Raw genomic sequence first — 23,542 nt, 5'->3', positions numbered from 1 at the left:
TTTTTTATCTCGCGTATGGAACGTATATTTGAAGGATTACTTCAACAAATGACTATTTTACCCATTTTATATACATTGGAATGAGTTGGATCCGTTCCCACTAATATTGGATCCGTTCCCACTAATGTTGGATCAAATCCAATGCATCTAGATCGATCCCAATGATATTGGATCCAATCCCATGATGCTTAGATCCGATTCCAACTTTATATATATATATATATATATATATATATATATATATATATATATATATATATATATATATATATAATAATAATAATAATAATAATATTAATAACAATATTAAATAATAATGATAAAAATAATATTAATAATTATTGTTTTGATAATAATAATAATAATAATAGTAATAATAAAAATATATTAATTTTAACTTTAAGGGTAAAATTGTAATCTTATATTTTAATACATTAAAACTTTATTTTTTTTATCTATCACATCATTCAAATCACTCACAAAATTTCATAAATTTACTTCTAAATTTACTCAATTTTACTCTCAAAATCCTTAAAAAAACAACATACACTTCACCCTTTAATCCACTCAAATTCATCTTCTCACTCTCCTTTAAATCCATCTTTTGAAGTGAACATAGCCTAAGTGATCTAGTCACTTTTATTATTGTTATTAGCGAAAATAAATACGCTATCAATACGCTATCACGTCTTTGCCTTTGATTTTTTAAGTTTCATTGAGATTTGAATTAAGATTAATAAGAAATATTTAATTAAATTAAGATATTTATGAATGATTAAAATTAGAAAAAAAATGTATACAAAAGAAGTTATCAAAATAACTGTTAAAGATAAAAGTGGTTTATAGAATAATAGTTAAAAATAAACTGTTTATAAAATAATTATTTTTTAAAATAATAATTAAGGATAAAACTGAAATATATATGAAATATATATAAATGTAGACACAAAAAAGCATCATTTTTATATATTGACACAAAACAGGATATTTTTTTATACATTGATGATATAGATAATAATAATAAAGAAGCCATAATTTATTTTAATTAAAAGAAAAAAAAAAAGACGAAGAATAAAATATTTCAGAATTATCTAAATCAAATATTACCCTGTATTAGAAAAAACTATTTCATAAATTTACATAAACATCTTCAGAACAATTGCATCCTAAGAAAGGAGAAAAAGAAAGAGGAAAAAAAATACCACTTTTATACTGTGTGTATTGTTGATAACGTTAAAACATCTCCTAGAATCGGAAGAGAGCCTTTAAAAGAAGAAGGAACCCGAATAAAGAATGAGAAAGGAAAACAAAAAGGATTTTGGAAAGGATATTATTATTTTGATACCTAACAAACTTTTACATACTTAACATCCGTTATTTTATCTTTTAATTTTCTCTATTTCTTTACAAATACAAAAATTAACTTTTTTTTTAATGATCAAAATACTATACTACTTTCCTTCTAAGAAATGCAGAGCCTCTATGGTAGAACACTTTCTTCTATGCCATTTTAAATATTTTTTTTATTTATTTTACATAAATAAAGTATTAAAATATATTTATATAACATTCATCTAAACAACAAATTTAGTCCCAGATGGAAAGAGATAACATTGTTTTATTTTAAAAAATTAAGACTAATTGAATAAAAAAATTAAATATAATAACTAAATACAAGATAATAAGACATGACACTACTAGTTTGTTAGGTAACTGAATACAAGATAATTATACTTTGTGACAAATCCTTCCACCATAAATTGTAATGAAGTACAATACTCCATTCTTAAGTATTTATTAGAACAGGAGTAAGTGGAAGGTGATGGGAAGCCATAGTCCATGGTGGTGTAGTGGTTAAAATTCCAATAACTTGCCAATGTCAAAAGAAGGAATCATTCCTTGTTTTGACCCACTGTGAGGACTCAATCACATTTTCTGATAATTTTCTGCTGTTGTCTATTTATTCAATCTTTAAAATATATTAGTGTTAGTATACTAAATTTTTTTTTTATATATTTTAAAACATCAGAAACTAATGTACATCCATATATTATAAAGATTTTGTTAATAAGGTATTAATTAAAGTTTTATAAAAAAATTGTCTTTTATAATAATCTCACCCGGTGAAAGCATAACTATTTCAGATTAAAAAAATTATTATTTATTTTAAAATTAAATATTCTCATCATGGTTTTATTATTCAAAATGTTTTGAAATATTTAATTTCATTTTAATATTTAAGTTGTAAATATGCCACTACATTAAAGATTTAGAGAAAAAAAATCTTTTATAGTGATTTTACCCGGGAAAGCATAAAAGTTTCAGATTAAAAATAACAATTATTTATTTAAAAGCTTACTATTTTTATTGCAATTTAATTTTTTTTAAAATACCTTAAAATTATTAAAAACATATAATTACTCGTAATCCGATAATTAATGGATAACCTGCCCCCAATTAGTATAAATAGATAGTTTCTCTCCGTTAGGTTCAAGTCATTCACCACTTCATTTCTCTTGTAATCATGAATATATCTCCCTCTCAAAATGCAATTATTTTTTGGTGGTTGTTATGCGGAATCATGTTCAACACCGTCTTTTGCAGCTTTGAGAGTCGTTGCAACCAACAAGACATGCATGCTCTCTTAAACTTCAAGCAAGGAGTGAGAGATCCCTCAGGTGTCCTTTCTTCATGGTTCATTGAACTAGATTGTTGTGAATGGAAAGGAGTCATCTGTAACAACATCACAAGTAGAGTCACTGGAATCACTCTCCCATGTTCTACAACTCTTCCAATTTACAGGGACCAAGAAGACAAATCACATTGTCTTACAGGTTCCATTCACCTCTCATTGTTGTTACTGGAGTTGCAATTTTTAGATTACTTGGATTTGACAAACAATGACTTCTTAGCATTACAATTTGATTATCTGCATAATCATAATTGTCACAATCTATCTTTTCCTACTTCTCCTCCTCAGTGTGTCAACTCTTCAACCTTTCGTTATCTTGATTTATCACTTAACTCAAATCTTGTCCTCAATAGCCTTCAATGGCTTCCCTATATTTCCTCCTTGGAATATCTCAACCTCCGTCATATTGATCTTAGTAAGGAAACTAATTGGCTTCAATTAGTGACTATGCTTCCATCACTTTCATTCCTCAATATGGATGCTTGTCAACTTAAAGACTTGAGTTTGTCTCTCCCGTATGCTAATTTTACTGCTCTTCAGGTTCTTGAACTTTCTCAAAATGAATTTAAGTCAGAGTTACCTAAGTGGCTATTCAATCTTAGTTCCACTATCTATATTTTAGACCTTAGCGTAAATCATTTAATGGGACCTCTACCGAAGGCTTTGTTAAATCTTCGAGAACTTGAACACTTGATCTTACGATTCAATAACTTTGTTGGATCCATTCCAGACTGGTTAGGTGAACTGGAACATCTACAAACTCTTAATATTGGAACGAACATGTTTTCTGGATCCATTCCCACAAATTTGGGAAATCTATCATCCTTAACTACCTTCAGTGTTGCCGCAAATCCATTGACAGGGGTTGTGTCTGAGAGAAATTTAGCCAAATTGTCAAAATTAAAGGAACTGGAAATATACTCATATTCAACGTTAATATTACATTTTGACTCCCACTGGATTCCACCATTTCAACTTGAAGAATTAACTCTTGGGTTTTCAAATCCCAACCTTCCTGCGTGGTTGTATACACAACGATCTATTGAAACTTTAATTATTGAGTATTCATCATTTAAAGCCGGAGACAAATTTTGGAATTTTGTATCAAGAGTGACTGAGGTCCAACTAGTAAATAATTTGATAGACGGAAACATGTCAGATGTGTTGCTGAACTCTACATTCATTGATCTGTCATCGAATGGTCTAAAGGGTTCCTTGCCTCAATTATCACCACAGGTGACCATTGTGTCGTTATCAAATAATTCATTCTCAGGAGACTTGTCTCCCCTCCTTTGTGATCACAAGATGTTGAATGGAAAAAACAATTTGTTGTTCTTGGACATATCATTAAATAATCTGTCTGGAGAGCTTACCAATTGTTGGAAAAATTGGAAATCTTTGGTTGCTATTCACATGGGAAGCAATAATCTATCAGGCAACATACCCTCATCAATGGGGTTGTTATCTAATCTCACATCACTCCATTTGCATGAGAACAAACTACATGGAGTGATTCCTTCCTTATTGCAAAATTGTCACTCTTTATTGGTATTTAATGTTCGCAATAACCACTTATCAGGAAACATACCAGATTGGATATCTCACAGTGTCATGGCTCTTCAATTAAGGTCCAATCATTTTAGTGGTGAAATCTCACCAAAAATATGCCGATTGTCTTCCCTTATTATATTGGATATTGCGCATAATGCAATATCAGGTCATATACCTAGTTGTCTTGATAATATTAAAACCCTACTTTTCAACAATGTTTCACAACACAAACTTTCTTTTTCCTTTCCTTCATTTGATAATAATTACTTCCTCAATGATGATAGTCTTGAATTGGTTACTAAAGGTCAAGTTTTAGAATATAGTGAAAACCTACATTTTATGACCTTAATTGATATGTCAAGTAACAATTTGTCTGGAACAATACCTCCACAAATGTTTAATCTCATTGGATTGTCCTCTTTGAACTTGTCCCACAATAAACTAGCAGGAAAAATACCAAATGAGATAGGAAACATGAAAAATTTAGAGTCCCTTGATTTTTCAGCAAACCAACTTAGGGGAGAAATTCCTTACAGCTTGTCCAGTTTGTCCTTTTTAGGTTATTTGAACCTATCATTCAATAATTTAACGGGAAAAATACCATCAGGCACACAACTTCAAGGGTTCACTGCACTTAGTTACATTGGCAATCGTGATCTTTGTGGACCCCCACTTATCAAAATGTGCTTTCAGGATGATAAACATAAAGAAACAGAGCTTGTAGATGAAAATGGAAATCAATCTAAATTTTTGACATGGTTTTACATCGGAATAGAATCTGGATTTGTGACTGGCTTTTTGGGAGTTTGTTGTGCTATTTTCTTAAACAGAAAATTGAGGCATGCTTACTTCAAGTTTCTTTATGACTTGAGAGATCGACTTTATGTCATGGTGATCATCAACATGAATCCATTTCGTTAAGATCAAAATGGTTGCATAATAATACTGGTATGTAAAATCTTTCCTTTTTAAATTTTATTTTAATTTATCTTTAGATAGTTTGTTTTTCACCATTACCAAAATATACTTTAGTTCTTCATTTATTTTTAAATTTTTTTAATTATTAATTATTCTTTATATATTGTTTGGACTATAGTAATATTTATATCTAACTTATTTAAAAATTTATATAAATATAAATGAATTGAGTTTAGAAGAAAACCATTTCTCAACTCCCATATGTCATAGTTGTTAGATTATAATTTGATTGATTAAAAAAAATGCTTTTGTCAAGGTTGAATTCTAGTTAATGCTTATTGATACATATCAAACAACTCATTGATATTGATATCATTTTTATTGACTAAAACTAGAATTTAGTATGCAAACGAGTCAGTCCATTTAAGTTTGCATATGTATCGATGTAAGGCTCAATTATTTTCTACTCTTATTTTTAAGGGATGTCCCTAATCAGTTGGACCTAAAGGCTAGCTCATAGGGTGACAAGGCCCCTAAAGCAACCAAGACCCCTCATTCTGCACTCAATTGCCAAAATCAATGCTCTCGCTCTTCCCTTTTCTCTCCACAAAAGTTCTGCTAGGGTTTGGGTTTTACCCTTCTTTGCGTTAACTCAACCCCATTCTTCAATCCATGTAAGTTGATTCTCCACCGTACCTTTTTCATTCCCAGCTCTGTCATCATGATTCTAACTAGGGTTCACCATGGTAACCCATTTTGAATCTATTCCACTGTTTTACAGATCGTAAATCTGCTCCGTGGTCGGTAGTACTCACTTACTTGGGTGTCAGGATATTTTGCTAGCTTTTTTCAGGTAAGGGAAGCTAGGGTTTATGTATTTAAAGTTATTTTGACGATTTTTGGTCTGTTTGTATGGCTGTGATGCTTGAATGAGGTTGTTGGTCGAATAAAAATGTATGGTGTGCGAGTATGTTTGATTGATGTGGCGCTACTCTTTTTCTGCATTGCACACTTTTCGTAAAATTAAAGTTACTACTGTATTAACCGTTGGATCGAGCTGAAATTTTAACAGCTGATCCTTAACACAAAATTCTTTACTTTGACCGGTCGGATCTTTAATCGAAGCTCTGTAGTGAGAGCAGTTTTTATAGCAAGGTCACTGTAGTTTGTTTGTTGACAGCACTGCACACTTTTCGTAAAATGAAAGTTACTACTTCGTTAACCGTTGGATCGGGCTGATATTTTTACAGCTGATCCTTAACACAAAATTCTTGACTTTGACCGGTCAGATCCTTAATCTGAGCTCTGTAGTGAGAGCAGTTTTTATCGCAAGGTCACTGTAGTTTGGTTGTTGACAACATTGACCTTTGTTGCTTGTTTGGTTTACAACTTTCTTTATAGTTATTCAATTAAGTTGGTTCTTGATTCAATCATATTTAATTTGAATATAAATACAAAAATTTTCTGAGCTTTACACAAGCTGCAATTTTATTTCTAAAATTCCTAAATCGTTTGCATAATGTGATGTTAAGTTGGATTGTTATGTTAAAGCATGAGATGAGTGAATATGCATGAGTAAGAGGGTGTATGAGTTGTGAATGATGAGCTTGGATAAATCTTGGCATGTGATTTCAATGAAATGGTTGGTATCAAAATGGCATGGTATTGGTATGAGGTGAAATTCTATATTCATGGATTGGGAAGGATGAGTTAGAATGGATTCAACATGGAATATGAATGAGGATTTGGTTATAAAGGTTGGCATGAGAGTTATGTGCATGATAAATATTACTTTATTGATTGAGTATGTTTGGTTTGTGTCAGTGCGTAATTCCATGAGCCTCTAGGTGAGACCTCATGGTAGTGCTTCAGTGGTCGGGACGTAATTCCATGACCCCTGTTGTGGGAGTTCATGGTGGTGTCCCATCTATATAATTTGGTAAGGATTCAAGGTAAGGTTGCATCCTGACACTCTAAGGACCCAGTTAGTCTCACTTAGAGCGGACTGACTCTTGTGGTGAGAGTAGCAAGAGGCCTGAAACTCATCAAGGGATAACCTTGTGTGTGGGGGATTGAGACATTGTAACACTTGTAACACTTAGCTCGGGGGTGAGCAGTTCGGGGGTGAGCAGAGGTATTCACCACAGGTGTAAGCATCCGCTGAATCCGATCAGATTATATGTATCCGGATGAGTCGTGTCGAGTCTAGTGTATTGCTTGAGGAGTCATAACATGTTTGGATGACATATACTACTTGGATTGTGTAATAGCATGTGATTGCATGATAAATTGTTTTCTACTCAAGCTTACCCTTTGTTTGTTTGATTGTTATGTGTGTGGTTTTCTCTTTTTGCGATGATCGTCAATTTATTGATGTGAGCAGATGCGAGAACTCCTCGTGGTCATCAGGGTGATGGAGGTTCCGCTGCTTAGTCCGTGTTGGGACAGATCCCGCTTTTCAGAGTTTACTTTAGGGCTATGGCCCATGTATTATCTACTCTCTAAGTATTTATTTTAAACACTGTCCAACTATTTTCTCTGTCAAGTTATTGGCATCGTGGTGTGTCCCAGTATTTCATTTTTAAGTACCTTGGATATTTGTAAGGAGTGACTTGATACTCCGCAAATTAGTCCTTTATGTTATCTTGTGTAATATTCTATTTGATTATGTTAATATTTAAGTGGGGTGTTACAACAACATAAGTTTCGACATTAAGGCCAACATATCTTTTCAATTTTTTTCATAAGACATTGCTAAAACATTTTCATTCTCATCGCCATGTCCAATCGCCATATCCAATGGATTTAAAATTTGTATCTCTGCATCATCCCTATGAAATAATGGCTATACCGTATCTATAATTATATCCATTATATCTGCTTTTTTATGTTCCAAAATTAATTAATTAGTTTAAAAAAACAGTAAAAAAGTATATAATATTATCGGATGTTTAATAATAATAAGACATATTCTTATTTCTTAAATATTTATAAAGAAATTATAATTTTATAAATTTCAAATTATAGTATTGAAATAATAATAAAAAAAGTGAAAAAATTATATATAGTATTACATGATTACAACTAAATAAAATTTCATGACAACAGAAAAATCTGTTAATTTTGCATATGGTAATAAAAGAAAGTTAATAAAATTAAAAAATAATTTTTAATATTATAAAAAAAAGTAAAAATATACAAGTTAAAAAATAAACATTATGATTATGATACATCATTCCAAAAAATTGCAAAAAAAAAACATTAAACTTTAATTAATAATAATAAAAGATATTCATTATCATATTAAATTATTATATTATAATAAATCGAACGTCTTTATGCAATTGTAATGGTAAACTTATATGATAAAAAATATAATTATCATCAAAATAATATTGTATATGACAAAATAAATAATAAATAGAAATATTCAAAAAAGTAGAATGATCAAATGTGTGTCTTAAAAATAATTTGATATATCATTAAACAAAATCGCATTAAGGAAAGTAAATGTATAACTAATGATAGGATAAATGAAAAATATTTTAGAGATCTAAAAATGTAACGCCCCAATTAAAAAGGGTAAATTCAATTTAATAAAGCGTCACACATATATAAATATCCAGAGAGTGCAGAAATAGGATAAGAAGGTACATAATATCCCCAACCATGTTCATAACAAAAAGAGAGGAGGCACTACACTGCCTAACCTAATTAAAATGGATCAATAACAACACAAGTTCTTGTACAGAAAGATAAATCTAGATAATAAAACTTCTTCAGCTGAGGGCTCCATAGTGAGCCCCATACCCGTCCATAACCATCAAGCTGTAGCATCTCCATCGCCATTACCACTGCCATTGGTTCTCACATCTGCTCACATCAATAGAATTAATGATCATTTCAAAGGAGGAAGATCCCACACACAACCATACAAACGAGCGAAAGGGTAAGCTAGTGCACAAAATTCATACATCATAATAATCATCATTCAATCATATAATCAAGCATAAATGACGGGAACCCACACATGATATACCAAACCCCTTCAAAACTACAAGACTTGACTATCCGGATATGCATAATGAGGCACCACCACAAGACAATGGAATTAAGTCCTAGCAGTAAGGTATCACCACGAGGCCTTCGCGGAATTACACCCTTACAAGAGGCACCACCACGTGGCCTACGTGGAATTACGTCCTGGCCTTGAGGCACCACCACGATACTCGCGTGGAATTACGTCCTTATGTTGAGGCACCACCATGAACTTTCACCACGAGGTTCATGGAATTAAGTCCAATAGGTGAGGCATCACCAGGGACTCCCATTAGGAAGGTCTATGGAATTACGTCTAACAGATGAGGCGCCACCAAGAGTTCTTACTACAAGAGTCATGGAATTAAGTCCTACCCACACTTTGTACATGTCTCACCAACCAAATCAGAAAGATCCCACGGTACTAACACCATGCATAAACAACCAATCATACATTTCATGTTTTCCAACTCATACACAACAAAGCAATATATCACTTTCACCTCAACCCCACATAATAATCAAGGCATCATCCCTCAAACCATCTAAGTAAGGTGTCCAAACCAGACAAACAAGCAACCACATCACTGACCATTCACATCAAAGCACACAACTCGCCCCTGTCTCGCTTAGGCTAGAAGACCTCGCTCAGGCGAGAGAGATCCCCTCGCTCAGGCGAGTTCCTTCTCGCCTAAGTGAGATCACCTCTCACTCAAAAATGAAGACAAGTCGCCTGAGCGACTATTCGCGCAGAAAAGCTTGGGCGAGTCACTGTTAGTCTCACCTAGGCGAGGCATGCTCGCTTGGACAAGAAAACCAGTGTATGCCACTGTTCACTCGTGAAAAACGCAGAAACAGCACCAAATGTCATACATTTACCAATACCATGCAATCAAATCATGGGCATACTTCAAGCATATGATTCAAACTCAGAAAGCATACTAAAAATGTAAATAACTATAAACCCTAGCTTCCCTTAACTGGAAGAGCTAAGCGAAAAACCCCCAATACGCACACAGCGAGCACGACTGTCTTAAGGTGGCCAAAGAGGTGGGTGGAACCTGGCTTGAGCTAGCTTGGAGAAGGTTGATGGCAAGGAGGCACTGATTCTAAAAGTGAGGGAAGTGGAAACGTTAGGGCAGATTGGGGTCTGTTTTTACTCCTTGGACGAACCCTTAGGCCCACTAGGTTAAGGGCAGCCCTTAAAACATTAAGGCAGAAAACTGGGCCTTACATTCTCCCCAACAACAAAATTTTTCGTCCTCGAAAAAAACAGACTTAACAGGGAAAAAGATGCGAATGTGACTTCCTCATATCCTCTTCTAACTCCCAAGTCGAGTCGCCCATTCTCCGATCCCAGATAACTTTGACAAGACTAACTGTTTTCCCTCAACGTTCCTCAACTCGGCTCTCCTCTAAAGCCACTGGTGGTATTTCCATAGTGAGATCCTTCCTGATTTGCACATCCTCTACTTCAAGCACATGAGAGGGATCAAAGACATACTTCCTCAACTAGACACGTGGAACACCGGTTGGAGATTTGCCAATTGAGGGGGCAAAGCTATCTCATAAGCCATCGGCCCAATCCTCCTCGAGATTTGATAGGGACCAAGGAACTTAGGAGAAAGTTTTCTTGAGCAGAGAGCCCTTCCCACATCAGTGGTTCGGGTCACCCTCAAGAACATGTGATCTCCAGCCTCGAACTCCAAAGGCCTCCTCTTACAGTCTGAATAAGCCTTCTGCCTACTCTGAGAGGCATGCATCCTATCCCTCACCATCCTCACCTTCTCAGTGGTCTGCTCTAACAATTCTGGCCCAACCAACACCGCTTTTCCATCCTGATACCAATATAGAGGAGTCCTACACCTCCTGCCATAAAGAGCCTCGTATGGCGCCATGCCAATGCTCGCATGAAAATTGTTGTTGTAGGTAAACTTTATCAAAGGCAATACCTCATCCCAAGCACCTAGGTGGTCCAATGTGCATGTCCTCAACAAATCCTCTAGTGACTGGATCGTCCTCTCAGACTGACTATCGGTCTGAGGATGATAAGCCGAACTCATGATGAGTTTGCTACCTATAGCACTATGTAGCGTCTGCCAAAACCGAGACGTGAACCGCGGATCTCTATCGAAAACTATGCTCGAAGGCACCCCATGAAGCCTTACTATCTCCTTAATGTACAACTGGGCCAACTTGGCCATTGGCATCCTCAAGTTCATCGTCAAGAAGTGAGCACTCTTGGTCAATCGGTCCACTATCACCCAGATGGTGTCATGCCCTCTAAAAGTTCGTGGTAAATGGGTCACAAAGTCCATTGAGATGTTGTCTCATTTCCACACTGGTATCTCTAAGGGTTGTAAGATCCCATCGGGCCTCTAGGGCTCCACTTTCGCCTTCTGACACGTCAGACAGGCGGATACAAATTGTGCCACATCTTTCTTCATTCCTTGCCACCAGAAGTTTTTCTTGAGATCCTGGTACATCTTAGTCATGCTAGGATGTAGACTAAGACGACTCTTATGCCCCTCCTCAAGGATCAACCGTTTTACCTCAGCATCGTCAGGTATACATACTCTGCTCTGGAACCTTAGTATGCGATCATCACCTAAAGCAAAGTCTTTGGCCTCATCCGACCCAAGTTGTTTTCTGACCCTGTTTAGACTGACATCCAATAATTGTCTTTCTCTAACCGAGTTCAGGAGGTCACTAGATATGGTCAGGTTACTACATCTAATGAATCCTGATTCCAACTCCACCTGTAGTTTCATGTCTCTGAATTTCTCCAATAGTTTCACCTCTTTGATCATGAGGTGAACGGTATGCATCGTCTTCCTACTCAGATCATCGGCTACTACATTCGCCTTCCCTGGATGGTACAAAAGCTCAAAATCATAATCCTTCAAGAATTCCATCCATCTTCTCTGTCTCATGTTTAACTCCTTCTAATCAAATAGGTACTTGAGACTCTTATGATCGCTGAATACCCAGAATTGAGCACCGTAGAGATAGTGTCTCCAAATTTTCAAGGCGAATACTATAGTTGCCAGCTCCAGGTCATGAGTGGGATAGTTTCTCTCATGCACCTTGAGTTGCCTCGACGCATATGCCACTGCCTTTTTCTCTTGCATTAGAACACAACCAAGTCCAAGGTGGGAGGCGTCACAAAAACCTTAAAGGGTTTTTCAACATCCGGGATAACCAATATCGGGGCGCTCATCAAACGTCGCTTCAGCTCTTGGAAACTTTCCTCACACTTACCTGTCCAAGCGAAGGGTTGGTCTTTTCGAGTAAGCTGGGTCAGAGGCGCCACTATCTTGGAGAATCCCTCTATGAATCTCCTATAGTAGCCGGCTAAACCCACAAAACTCCTGATTCCAGTTGTTGACTTGGGACTTACCCACTTAACCACCGCGTCGACTTTTGCTGGCTCTACTGTAATGCCTTGTGCAGATATCACATGGCCCAAGAATTGTACCTCATCCATCCAAAATTCGCACTTAGACAACTTGGCATATAGTTGTTTCTCCCTAAGCACCCTAAGTACTAGTCTTAGGTGCTCGACATGCTCCTCCTGAGTTCTGGAATAGATGAGAGTGTCGTCTATGAAGACCATGACAAACTTATCCAATAATGGCCTGAAAATTATGTTCATGTAGTCCATGAACACCGTTGGAGCATTGGTCATACCAAAGGGCATGACTACATACTCGTAATGTCTATACAGGGACCTGAAGGTCGTCTTCTGCACATCCTCACCCTTCACCAGAATCTGATGATATCCGATCGCAAGTCAATCTTTGAAAACACCGAGGATCCATGCAACTGATCCATTAAGTCATCTATTCTCGAGAGAGGATACTTGTTCTTGATGGTCATCTTGTTCAGATGTCGGTAGTCAACGCACAAACGTGAACTCCCATCCTTCTTCTTCACCAACAGTACTGGTGCTCCCCAAGGCGAAGTGCTGGGTCGTATGAACTGCTTTTCCAAAAACTCCTATATCTGCTTCTTGAGCTCTACCAACTCTGTCGAAGCCATACGATACGGAGCCATCGACACTGGCCCGGTTCCAGGTACCAAATCAATTGAGAACTCCACTTCTCTACTAAGGGGTAATCACGGTACTTCCTCTAGGAACACGTCTTCAAATTCTTGTACCACTAGTATAACAGACTTCATCTCTTCTCCCTCTACCTCCAAGCGTGTAAAGATCAGGAAACACTGAGCACCGTCCTGTAGCTCCTTCATAACCCCGTGAGACGATAACAACTCAGGCTCCTCTGAGTTGGGAAATAACAGCCTCTTCTCTCGGCAGTCTATAAGGATACGATTGGCAGAGAGCCAATCCATTCCTAGGATCACTTCCAACTCTTGTAGAGGTAGGCAGATCAGATTCACTTTGTACTTGTGTCCTTCTACCTCCACTGGACACCTAGCACACAAGGACGATGTCCTAACCAAACTCAATGTCAGAGTAGATACCATAAGGTCACATTGTAGTTCATAAACTAGCAGACCCAACCTTTGCACACAAGTTTCAGACACAAAAGAGTGTGTCGCTCCAGAGTCATACAATACACATACAGATTTACCAACAATCACACAACGACCCATGACAAGGTTACCTGAGCCTGCTACCTCCGCTCTAGTCATGGCGTACACTCTGTCCGATGCTTGAGGCTTGTTGCCTCCCTTCATCTGCTGATTCTGGGCTGGGACTGGAATTAGGGTACGCGTCGCTGTCCTCACAAGGTTGGGGTAATCTCTGCCGAAGTGGCCTTCCTTGCCACAATTGTTGCACCTCTTGAAACCTGCAAGTTGGGGGCAAACATTCCTCTGTGCGGTCCCCCACACTGGTAGCACTAAATCATGCCCTGCTGAGAAAAAGATTCCCTAAACCCTTGAGACTGGGAATGAGGCCTAGTATAGGGTTTCCTCCTCTCCTCGTGCCTATGCCTGGACCCAGATGGTCCTCCCACTCTCTGCTGGTGTGGGTGCTGAGTTTCTACCTCCACCTTCATCTTTTCCATAACCCTAGTCTTCTCCACCAAGGCTGCCAAGTCCTTGATGGATAGTGGGGCCACCATCAGCCGAAGATCTCCACGGAGGCCATTCTCGAATTTCCTGCATCGCCACTCTTCATCTAGTGGCATGGTGTAGAAACGACTGAGATGCTTAAACTTTTTCGCATACTCAGCCACAAATTTGCTTCCTTGGGTCAACTGCAAAAACTCCACCTCTTTAGCATATTTGACGCTGTCGGGGAAGTAGTCGGAGAGAAACTTTCTCCTAAAGACCTCCCAAGTAACTGGTTCCTGCCTCTCCTCCATGATGGACTTCATACTGATCCACCAGTGCTCAGCCTCACCCGTGAGCATGTACACCGCGAAGGCCAATCTACTCTCCTCGGGGCACATCTTAGCATCAAAGATCCTTTCAATGTCCTTCAACCACTGATCTGCGACATCTGGACTGGTCTTCCCATTAAACTTAGTCGGGTGGTGCTTTAGAAAGTCTTCCAAACTCCATTCCCGATGGAGAGGTCTTGGCTCGGGACCGTGGGCATGGGTAGTGGTCCTGTTTTCCTCCAACTGACGGAGGGCCTCCATGTGTTGACGGTGAGCGTCCTCAACAGCCACCCTAGCAGCTTCCATCTGCTGCATGACCAGCTACGACTGCTCAAGTGATGTCGCATGTCGCTGCATTGATGCTTCATGTTGTTGCATCATTGTAGTACTCTATTATGTCAAAGCAGTAACCATCGCTTCTATCGCCCTGGCGATGTCTGGTGCATCGCCCTGAGAAGGCTGAGGGTTCCTACGCTGAGGTGCCATGTCACTGGCACACAGGAAAAACAAGAGTTAGACTTGGTTAGATGAGAGCTTAGCTAGCAACACACAAGCTACAACGGTAGCTAAGCAGGCACACTAGACCATAGATCCTAAGGAACGACCGCTCTGATATCATAAATATAACACCCCAATTAAAAAGAGTAAATTCAATTTAATAAGATAAGAGGGTACACAATACCCCAACCATGTTCATAACAAAAAGAGAGGAGGCACTACACTGCCTAACCTAATTAAAATGGATCAACAACAACACAAGTTCTTGTACAGAAAGATAAATCTAGATAATAAAACTTCTTCAGCTGAGGGCTCCATAGTGAGCCCCATACCCGTCCATAACCATCAAGCTGTAGCATCTCCATCGCCATTACCACTGCCACTAGTTCTCACATCTGCTCACATCAATAAAATTGATGATCATTGCAAAGGAGGAAGACCGCACACACAACCATACAAACAAGCGAAAGGGTAAGCTAGTGCACAAAATTCATACATCATAATAATCATCATTCAATCATATAATCAAGCATAAATGACGAGAACCCACACATGATATACCAAACCCCTTCAAAGCTACAAGACTTAACTATCCGGATACGCATAATGAGGCACCACCACAAGACAGTGGAATTAAGTCCTAGCAGTGAGGCATCACCACGAGGCCTTCGCGAAATTACACCCTTACAAGAGGCACCACCACGTGGCCTACGTGGAATTACGTCCTGGCCTTGAGGCACCACCACGATACTCGCGTGGAATTACGTCCTTATGTTGAGGCACCACCATGAACTCTCACCACGAGGTTCATGGAATTAAGTCCAATAGGTGAGGCACCACCAGGGACTCCCATTAGGAAGGTCCATGGAATTACGTCCAACAGATGAGGTGCCACCAAGAGTGACTATTCGCGCAGAAAATCTTGGGCGAGTCGCTGTTAGTCTCGCCTAGGTGAGGCATGCTCGCTTGGGCGAGAAAACCAGGCTCGTCACTGTTCACTCGTGAAAAACACAGAAACAACACCAAATATCATACTTTTACTAATACCACGCAATCAAATCATGGGCATACTTCAAGCATATGATTCAAACTCAGAAAGCATACTAAAATTGTAAATAACTGTAAACCCTAGCTTCCCTTACCTGGAAGAGCTAAGCAGAAAACCCCCAATACGCACACAGCGAGCACGACTGTTTTAAGGTGGCCAAAGAGGTGGGTGAAACCTGGCTTGAGCTAGCTTGGAGAAGGTTGACGGCAAAACCCTAGCAGAGCGTTGTAGCTGCTCAAAGAGGCAAGGAGGCACTAATTTTGAAAGTGAGGGAAGTGAAAACGTTTGGGCAGATTGGGGTCTGTTTTTACTCCTTGGACCAGCCCTTAGGCCCATTAGGTTAAGGGCAGCCCTTAAAATATTAAAGCAGAAAACTGGGCCTTACAAAAAAAGTATTTCAATTAATCAAATTTTTCAAAGATAATAAAAATTGTTTTAACGTTGAAATAAAATTAAAATGAAATATCAAAGAGAATAAATAAAGAAGACAATTTTTTTATATTATTTATAAAATAAAGAATTTACCTTAATGAACACCTTATATTGAAAGTTAAATATTTTGTGTGAAAAAGTAGATAATAAATAAAAATACTAGAAATGATTAAAAATAATTACATATGAGATATAAAAATTATTTGATTTAGTGAGAGTGATAATATATCATTTAAATATAAGTACTGGAAAAGTAAAGTATAATTAAAGGCGTGATAAGAGGTAAAATATATTTTATGAATATAGAATAAATCAAATTAAAAAAATTATATAAGAAGAAGAGAAAAATATTACTAATGGAAAAATATTTGCAATTAGGGTTAAATATGTTTTTGGTCCTCAAGTTTCAGCGAAATTTGAAATTAGTCCCTCATCAAAATTTTTGACCAATTTAGTCATTCATCTCTCAAAATGCGTGAATTTAGTCCTTTTAACCAAATTTTGTAAAGTTTATCTAACGTTTCAAGCGCATTTCATGATAGTATTTATATTATTTATATTATTTGATACATTTTTGCTTTAATGTTAACTTAAATACTATCATATGAAATAGGCTTGCAAATGTTAGATAAATTTAACAAAATTTGGTTAAAATGACTAAATTCACGCATTTTAAAACATGAATGACTAAATTGGTATAAAGTTTTGACGATGGACTAATTCCAAAATTTACTGAAACTTGAAGGACAAAAACATATTTAATCCTTGCAACTATTGTTTTACTAATGGAAAACTGAGATCGAATGAAATTTAAAAGATACAAAACTAATTTTTTTTAACATAAAGAAAAGATCAAAATAAATCTAAATCAAAAAGGAAAAAATATTTTATTTTTTCATACATTCTCGTGTCCAGATATTTGAATTTGTTTTTGGCTCCTATAGATAAATTGAAGCGGATGTTCCCAAAAGCAATATGAACATTTGAATCTCAATTCAACACTGCAGAGTGAAGCGAAAATGGAGCATCAATACCACCAAGCGACAGATGGGCTTTTGAACCTTTTCACAAAGGCCAATCACGATCTCTCTTCTGTTCACCATCGCCTCGAAAAGGAGTTTCTGCAGGTTTACCCTGACAATGTAAGCACAACGACCCATCTCGGTTTTCACAGTTTTCTGTGTACCCTCATTCATATTTCTTCAATTCCTTGCTAAATCCAATCATGGGCACCTCTAAGTTCGGACCTTTATGCTTAAAACTGTACTGGGCTTTGCAGGCTAACCCCATGCAGCTGGTTTCTAGAATCAAGAAGCTTCAGGATGATATAGCAACCTTGAAGGGGCAGTGCCATGAGCTTCTGGTTGCTAAGCAGGTACTTTATTATGAACTATTCTGCATTGTTTTGTCTTCTCGTGGGTTCTATAGATTTGAATTGCTGCAAGGTGTATTTGAGTGGTATTGATACCTAAGGTTTAGATTGCGGTTGCTGTTGCAATTGCGGTGACTCCAAAAATCTTGACATGTGGCTAAAATTGTGTGCTTATAAAGATGAAGAGCGCCTGTGTTTTGAATTTGATATGGTAGTTCACTTGTGCAGGATTTGATTGATCAGGCTCAGAGAATTCTGGTGGAGAACAGGAATTTGGTGCAGCGAATGCAACCATCCTTGGGCATCTTCTCCACCGGTGAAGATGATGCTGCATTCACTAACTTCAAACAGGTAATTGTGAATATGTGTCTTTTTGTTTTAATTGGTTTTTTAAGTTGGTCCCCTCAATTTAAATGAATAAACCAATGAATAAACCAATGAACTTATGTGGGAGAGAGTGAGGAAATTGGTGTGTATCTTTTTTAATTGATTTTTTTAAGTTAGTCTGTCAATGCTTTTATGCAGACAAATTAATAAAAATGTGAGCAACTGTGTATCATTTCCCTTTTACTTTTTTTGACGTTAACTTTTCAGTGTCTTTAAACAAGTAATGAAATTTCCTATACTGGATGTGCATTTTCTCATGAATTACTGAGAAGTGCATAATGGTTCATATGGACTCTGAAGAGGAGTTTTAGTTGTTCAAAGGATTCATCATCTGTGCTAGGTCTTTATTTCATAAAGGAATAAAATGTTATAGTTCAATAATGAAAGTGTAGTATCTTCCATCTGAAGGTATCAAAAAGGGGCATGATGGTAATTTATGAGGTATATCTTTGCTATTATCAATGGTTGCCTATTTTCCAAATGGTGTTTCTAGTGTTTACACCGTTTGCCAGCAAGCAACCAAGATAAATCAAATTTGGGGCTTTGCTTTTAATTTTACCCAAGCAAAGGTGTCCTTGGGTAGATTTCATGTTGCTTTGCCTACATAACCAAGTTTATTTTTGGTTGAGTTGGTGGAACGTGTGAACATAGAAAATGGAGGATTGAAGAAAACAATACATTCTCATTCTGTTTACTGTTTTCTTGCATTTCTGTTATACCATCCCGGTGTAAAGTGTTTTCATGCCAAATTTTGTATGTCATCACTTTTCACCTAGTGAGTCAAGCAGAAACTAAGAGCATTTGCAATATTCTTTTACACAATTTTAACCGATTATGCAGGTAATTGAAGAATGGACAGCTCAAGTAAGATCCAAAACAGGTTCGGAGTTTGAAAAATTTATTATATTGACAATTTTCCATATATTAAATTTAACAACATTATTTAATGGATATGTGTGTCATTGTTCTTGTAGTGACAAAATTTACCCGATGCCAATGTATTGGTTTGAATTAAATATATATTTTATTCAATATCTTTTAGTCTTTTGACTATTGAAAGAGGATACTTTGTTGTGGTCTGGATCAGTTCCACTATCTTAGAAGCGGGGACTGATGTGGTGAGGAAAGGGGAATGGAGTTGAATAGACATTAAATGTGAGGAGTGCAATGACTAAAAAGGGGGAAATTGAGCTTGGGTTAGAGTGTATTGTTGAGTCTCCAACTACCACTTCAGTCTCAAGTTTGTGAGATAGTTGTTTTTGATCCTTGCAAGGGACAGCTTGGGTTTTTTGTAGTAGAGCAACTGCATATAGCACTGGAGGTAGAGTGAGGGATTGAAGAAGAATATGGAATATTATTCTCAATAAATCGGACTAGGCACATCACATGAACACAATTGTCATGAGCTAGTTCATGCAGAAACTTAAGCTGTTACCTATTAACTGAAGTTCATGATTGGTTTTATACCTAACATTTTGTCACATGCACGGGCCCTTCAGACTTGCAGCATGGATAATGCTCAAACTCACTGTCCGTCGTGCCAAAATTCAACTTTTATATTTAGAAAAACAGGGGCAATGATGTCAAGAACTAATTCTCCCAAAAGCTTAAGCTATTAGGTGAAGTTTTTTTTTTTATTATTTGTAATCTAATAACAATAATGAACAAGGAGAGAAGTTATTTCTTCTTGTGAGTCCAGTAAGAGACCCCTCAAACCTCAATACAATCCCATTTCTTTCCTGATCTATACTCCTAAGTCATGGAGCTAGTTGTGTAGTTATAGATATGAGTGACCTTTTTATATTGCCTAAAGTTCCTATTTGTACCATCTGTACTAATATTATCATAGTTGAGATGTTAAGACAGTTATTACTGTTGTCATCTCACTTCTACTGACTCATTTTGTTGCACTTTTTAATGCCTCAATGTGAAAAAGTCACATGCCCACAATGATGCAGCTCTTATTAATTTCCCTGGAAGTTAAGTGAATTTAGGCTTAGCTCATCTCCTATAAAACTAGCTTGTAAGGTAAATTTTCCACTTACTATAATATGATTATATGCTGGTGGTATAATAGGTTCAATAAATCTGGCTAGAATAGGCTCTAGTATTATACTAGAAAGTGAGTTTAGGCTTAACTCCATCCTAGAAAATTGGCTAAAAAGGTGAGAATTACTTCAACTTAAATATTATATTTTTGTTCTATTTGTAGTCAACATGGAACTTTGGTTTTTCCCAAGAATTTGTTGCATTTAATTAACCAGTTTCGTTTATAAAAAGCCACCTAGACCTCAAGTTTGATGTTAGGAATCAGAAAAATCCCGCATTCAAAAGGGGTTTCCTCTTGTGGCATACTTCTGTCCAATCCCTCCTGCATCTGCCTTAGGTCAGTTGTTACTTGTGGGATCATTTGTGTAGAGAGGACTCTTCTGGTAGAGATTTTAGTGTTGAAAAGCCTTCTTTGAAAATCCTTTAGAAATGAAACACTGAATACTGGATGAACCAAGTTTCCTTATTTCGACAGTGTTTGCTGCTTGCACGAGCACAGTTCAGTAGAGCCAACTTTCCATCTTGTACCTCTTATCTCCTTTTGCAACAAGTCCTTTTTCCCCATTTGAGACTATTGTGGGCTTTCTCAAATGAATTTGTCAATAACCAATTAGAGAAAAAAATGAGAAGGAAAAAAATGAAATTAGCCCTCTACAAGTTATAATTAAATTGTTGAAAAGCATCTTTCAGAGAAGTTAATATGAAAAATCATCTGTAAGTTAGTATATGCTTAAGTTAATTTTAATTTATGAAATAAATTTAATTTTTTTACATATTTTTTTCTTCTGTAAGGACTTAGTGGAAACATGTGTATCCTGGTACCCTTTGTCTTGATTACTTGCGTAATTTATTTAGATTATGCCTCTGCCATTGGTGATGTGCCTAGAAAATAGCCAGGCAGTGGCTGTGGTTGGAAGTCTTATGATGCCTAATTAGGTGAAGAGTACATCAATGAAGGGATGGTTTGTTTCAGAGTTATGTCCACATTGACATTGTAGGGAAGGACTATCCAAGCATTTTGGACGGCTAATATCAAATCTGGTTTATCATACTGTACGATCTTAGATAATTACCATGCATGACACCGCAAGAATTCAGAAGTAGATAATATGATCTTAGGTAATTGCTGATAGAATTCTGGAAAAAATGAATTTCTGTGAATGTGTTGAATGCAGGGAAGGAGACACTTGATGCTGATTCTGGAGATATCAACAAACTGCTTTTCTCTGCTATAGTTCAAAGTAACTGATCTGCTATCACCAGGACAGTAATGTAGTATCCTTCTAGCTGGTTGCTTAAAATGTAAAGAAACAGAATGGAATTATGCAATGTTACTACTGAGTTAGGGTAGTGGAAGTAAATCATTAGTTGAATTGCATTATTCAAGATATATCTTATATGCAAACATTAAAGTAAAAAGAATATACAAGTTAAACATTTCACATATATTTGTGTTTAGAGATTTAGCTTGGGCCAAGAAGCTTAATCTTTGTAAAAAAAGTTAATTTAAATTCTGATAGCACTCTAAGATAGATGATCTGATTGTAGAAGTGACAGGGTCACTACATGTTGATTTATGCAGGTATGATGTGTTTGATTGAATTTGACTTGTTATGTTGAGTATTTTGGACAGTATAATTTATGATCAATTGGGTCTAATTGGTTCGATTAGAGAAAAAGGCAATCTAAGTCAACTTGATCAATTGATTTGTCCTTAGAGTATTCTGAATTATATAGACTCGCTGAATGAGACATTCTCAAGTTTGGGATAATTCGTTTCTTTAAATAAACATAGCTTGTTAGACGAGCCTTTAAGTGAGGCTCACAGTGTTTTTGGATCGCTGTGTGAGTCAATCTCTCATTAAGTGAAATTTATTTTATTAAAAACCCTAAAGCTCATATAGGATTGGTCATTGGAAAAGTCAGGTTTCGCTGAACAAGTCTATTTTGTGAAAATTCCTAATACTTGGTCGTTGGACAAGCAACACTCTCACGGGGCAAAATTCATTTTGTGAAAATCTGAGAGCTTTAGTCATTAGACAAGTGGGTCTTAGAAATGAGAAATTAGATGTTTTCTAAATTTTTGAAAATTATGTTTTGTGTATTCTAAATTGGGATAGATGTTGAAGGAATGTTATGAACCGTGATGAAATGTGTATGAAACTTTTGAATAATATGAGATGTATATATGAAATGTGTATTTATTTGAATTGAGATGTGATATGTTGACTTGAGACTGAGACTTTAAAATAGGAGTAGTGGACAACAGTACCACTCTCTTCCTCTTCTATTTATAGTGAAGCAAGCACGTACATATGAAAAGATATGAAAAGACTACTCTAAGATACTAGGCATGATTACATGCAATAGTAGATATGGCAGTAGGTAGTTTCCCACACTCAACACCTTACACATAGGGTTAATGATACAATAGGTATAGGTAATAATTCTAACACTCCCCCTCAAGCTGGAGCATACAAATTGTATGAACCAAGCTTGGAACAAATGAACTCAATCCGAGGTCCCCTTAATGACTTGGTCAACACATCTGCAAGTTGGTCATTTGACCCAACGAACTCAGTACAAATTTCCTTGGTCATCAATTTTTCTCGGACAAAGTGGCAGTCAATTTCTATGTGTTTAGTTCTCTCATGAAACACTGGATTTGATGCAATGTGGAGAGCAGCCTGGTTGTCACAATACATCTTCATGGTCTGAATTTCACAGAAGTTAAGCTCTCGAAGAAATTGCTTTACCCATATGAGTTCACACGTGAGAGACGCCATTGCCCGATATTCAGCTTCAGCGGTGGATCGAGCCACTACATTTTGCTTCTTACTTTTCCAAGAGATAACATTTCCTCCAAGGAGGACACAATATCCCGTAGTAGAGCGTCTGTCAATAGGAGAGCCTGCCCAATCAGCATCACAGTACCCAGAGATTTGAACATTGCCTTTATCTTCATATAGCAAACCTTGTCCTGGAGCCATCTTGAGGTACCTTAAAATACGGATGATGGCATTCCAATGTCCAAGACATGGAGTCTGCATAAACTGGCTAACAATTCCAACTGCGAAAGATAGATCAGGCCTCGTAATAGTGAGATAAATTAACTTTCCAACGAGCCTCCTATATCTCTCTGGATCGGAGAATAATTCGCCTTCTACTGTTGTTAACTTCTGATTCGGGTCCATAGGACTCTCTAC

At 36.7% G+C, this 23,542-nt stretch overlaps 4 protein-coding genes across 6 annotated transcripts; 2 read left to right on the top strand and 2 right to left on the bottom strand.

The window, feature by feature from the left end:
- Window positions 1–2,509: 2,509 nt before the first annotated feature.
- LOC114194034 (receptor-like protein EIX2) lies at window positions 2,510–7,866 on the top strand. 3 transcript variants are annotated; one of them, XR_003606336.2, is made up of 4 exons: window positions 2,510–5,191; window positions 5,642–5,835; window positions 5,943–6,014; window positions 7,545–7,866. XR_003606336.2 is itself a non-coding variant. In XM_085665499.1 (2 exons), exon 1 carries the CDS (start codon window positions 2,525–2,527, stop codon window positions 5,162–5,164), a length of 2,640 nt encoding a protein of 879 aa, XP_085521625.1. In that variant the 5' UTR covers window positions 2,510–2,524; the 3' UTR covers window positions 5,165–5,191; window positions 5,642–7,866. The 3 variants fall into 3 exon arrangements, 1 of the variants encoding a protein (XP_085521625.1); XR_014984101.1 differs by having other exon boundaries at window positions 5,642–6,014; XM_085665499.1 differs by having other exon boundaries at window positions 5,642–7,866.
- Window positions 7,867–10,707: 2,841 nt separating this feature from the next.
- LOC146884043 (uncharacterized) lies at window positions 10,708–11,262 on the bottom strand. The gene is made up of 2 exons (XM_085665636.1): window positions 11,152–11,262; window positions 10,708–11,037 (listed from the first exon to the last, which is right to left on the bottom strand). Exons 1-2 carry the CDS (start codon window positions 11,260–11,262, stop codon window positions 10,708–10,710), a joined length of 441 nt encoding a protein of 146 aa, XP_085521762.1.
- Window positions 11,263–11,577: 315 nt separating this feature from the next.
- On the bottom strand, window positions 11,578–14,865 carry LOC114194258 (uncharacterized). Its single transcript, XM_085665635.1, has 4 exons — window positions 14,076–14,865; window positions 13,328–14,013; window positions 12,600–12,971; window positions 11,578–12,144 (listed from the first exon to the last, which is right to left on the bottom strand). Exons 1-4 carry the CDS (start codon window positions 14,863–14,865, stop codon window positions 11,578–11,580), a joined length of 2,415 nt encoding a protein of 804 aa, XP_085521761.1.
- A 2,603-nt stretch (window positions 14,866–17,468) lies between these two features.
- LOC114193855 (spindle/kinetochore-associated protein) lies at window positions 17,469–21,782 on the top strand. The gene is made up of 5 exons (XM_028083815.2): window positions 17,469–17,670; window positions 17,808–17,903; window positions 18,129–18,251; window positions 19,128–19,167; window positions 21,512–21,782. The coding sequence occupies exons 1-5, from the start codon at window positions 17,548–17,550 to the stop codon at window positions 21,583–21,585; spliced, it is 456 nt and encodes a 151-aa protein (XP_027939616.1). The 5' UTR covers window positions 17,469–17,547; the 3' UTR covers window positions 21,586–21,782.
- Window positions 21,783–23,542: the final 1,760 nt, after the last annotated feature.

The sequence above is a fragment of the Vigna unguiculata genome, chromosome 8 (genome assembly GCF_037176805.1).
Source record: "Vigna unguiculata cultivar grain cowpea cultivar isolate G323 ecotype 2 chromosome 8, ASM3717680v1, whole genome shotgun sequence".
In the NCBI taxonomy this organism is placed as follows: Eukaryota; Viridiplantae; Streptophyta; class Magnoliopsida; order Fabales; family Fabaceae; genus Vigna; species Vigna unguiculata.
The sequence above is the reverse complement of the archived record's forward strand: the minus strand, read 5'-3'. Positions and strand labels throughout refer to the sequence as shown.

Excerpts from the sequence above, each read along its gene's own strand:
- LOC146884043 (XM_085665636.1), bottom strand. The coding sequence starts at position 11,262 with ATGAGTTCGGCTTATCATCCTCAGACCGATAGTCAGTCTGAGAGGACG. Across the intron at positions 11,038-11,151 it reads ACCTAGGTGCTTGGGATGAG|GATGGAAAAGCGGTGTTGGT; the intron begins GTATTGCCTTTG and ends TATTGGTATCAG.
- LOC114194258 (XM_085665635.1), bottom strand. The coding sequence starts at position 14,865 with ATGCAGCAGATGGAAGCTGCTAGGGTGGCTGTTGAGGACGCTCACCGT. Across the intron at positions 12,972-13,327 it reads AAGACGTGTTCCTAGAGGAA|ATTCTGGTGAAGGGTGAGGA; the intron begins GTACCGTGATTA and ends GGATATCATCAG. Across the intron at positions 12,145-12,599 it reads TCGACGCGGTGGTTAAGTGG|AAGGAGTTAAACATGAGACA; the intron begins GTAAGTCCCAAG and ends CTATTTGATTAG.
- LOC114193855 (XM_028083815.2), top strand. The coding sequence starts at position 17,548 with ATGGAGCATCAATACCACCAAGCGACAGATGGGCTTTTGAACCTTTTC. Across the intron at positions 17,904-18,128 it reads AGCTTCTGGTTGCTAAGCAG|GATTTGATTGATCAGGCTCA; the intron begins GTACTTTATTAT and ends TCACTTGTGCAG. Across the intron at positions 18,252-19,127 it reads CATTCACTAACTTCAAACAG|GTAATTGAAGAATGGACAGC; the intron begins GTAATTGTGAAT and ends CCGATTATGCAG.
- LOC114194034 (XM_085665499.1), top strand. The coding sequence starts at position 2,525 with ATGAATATATCTCCCTCTCAAAATGCAATTATTTTTTGGTGGTTGTTA.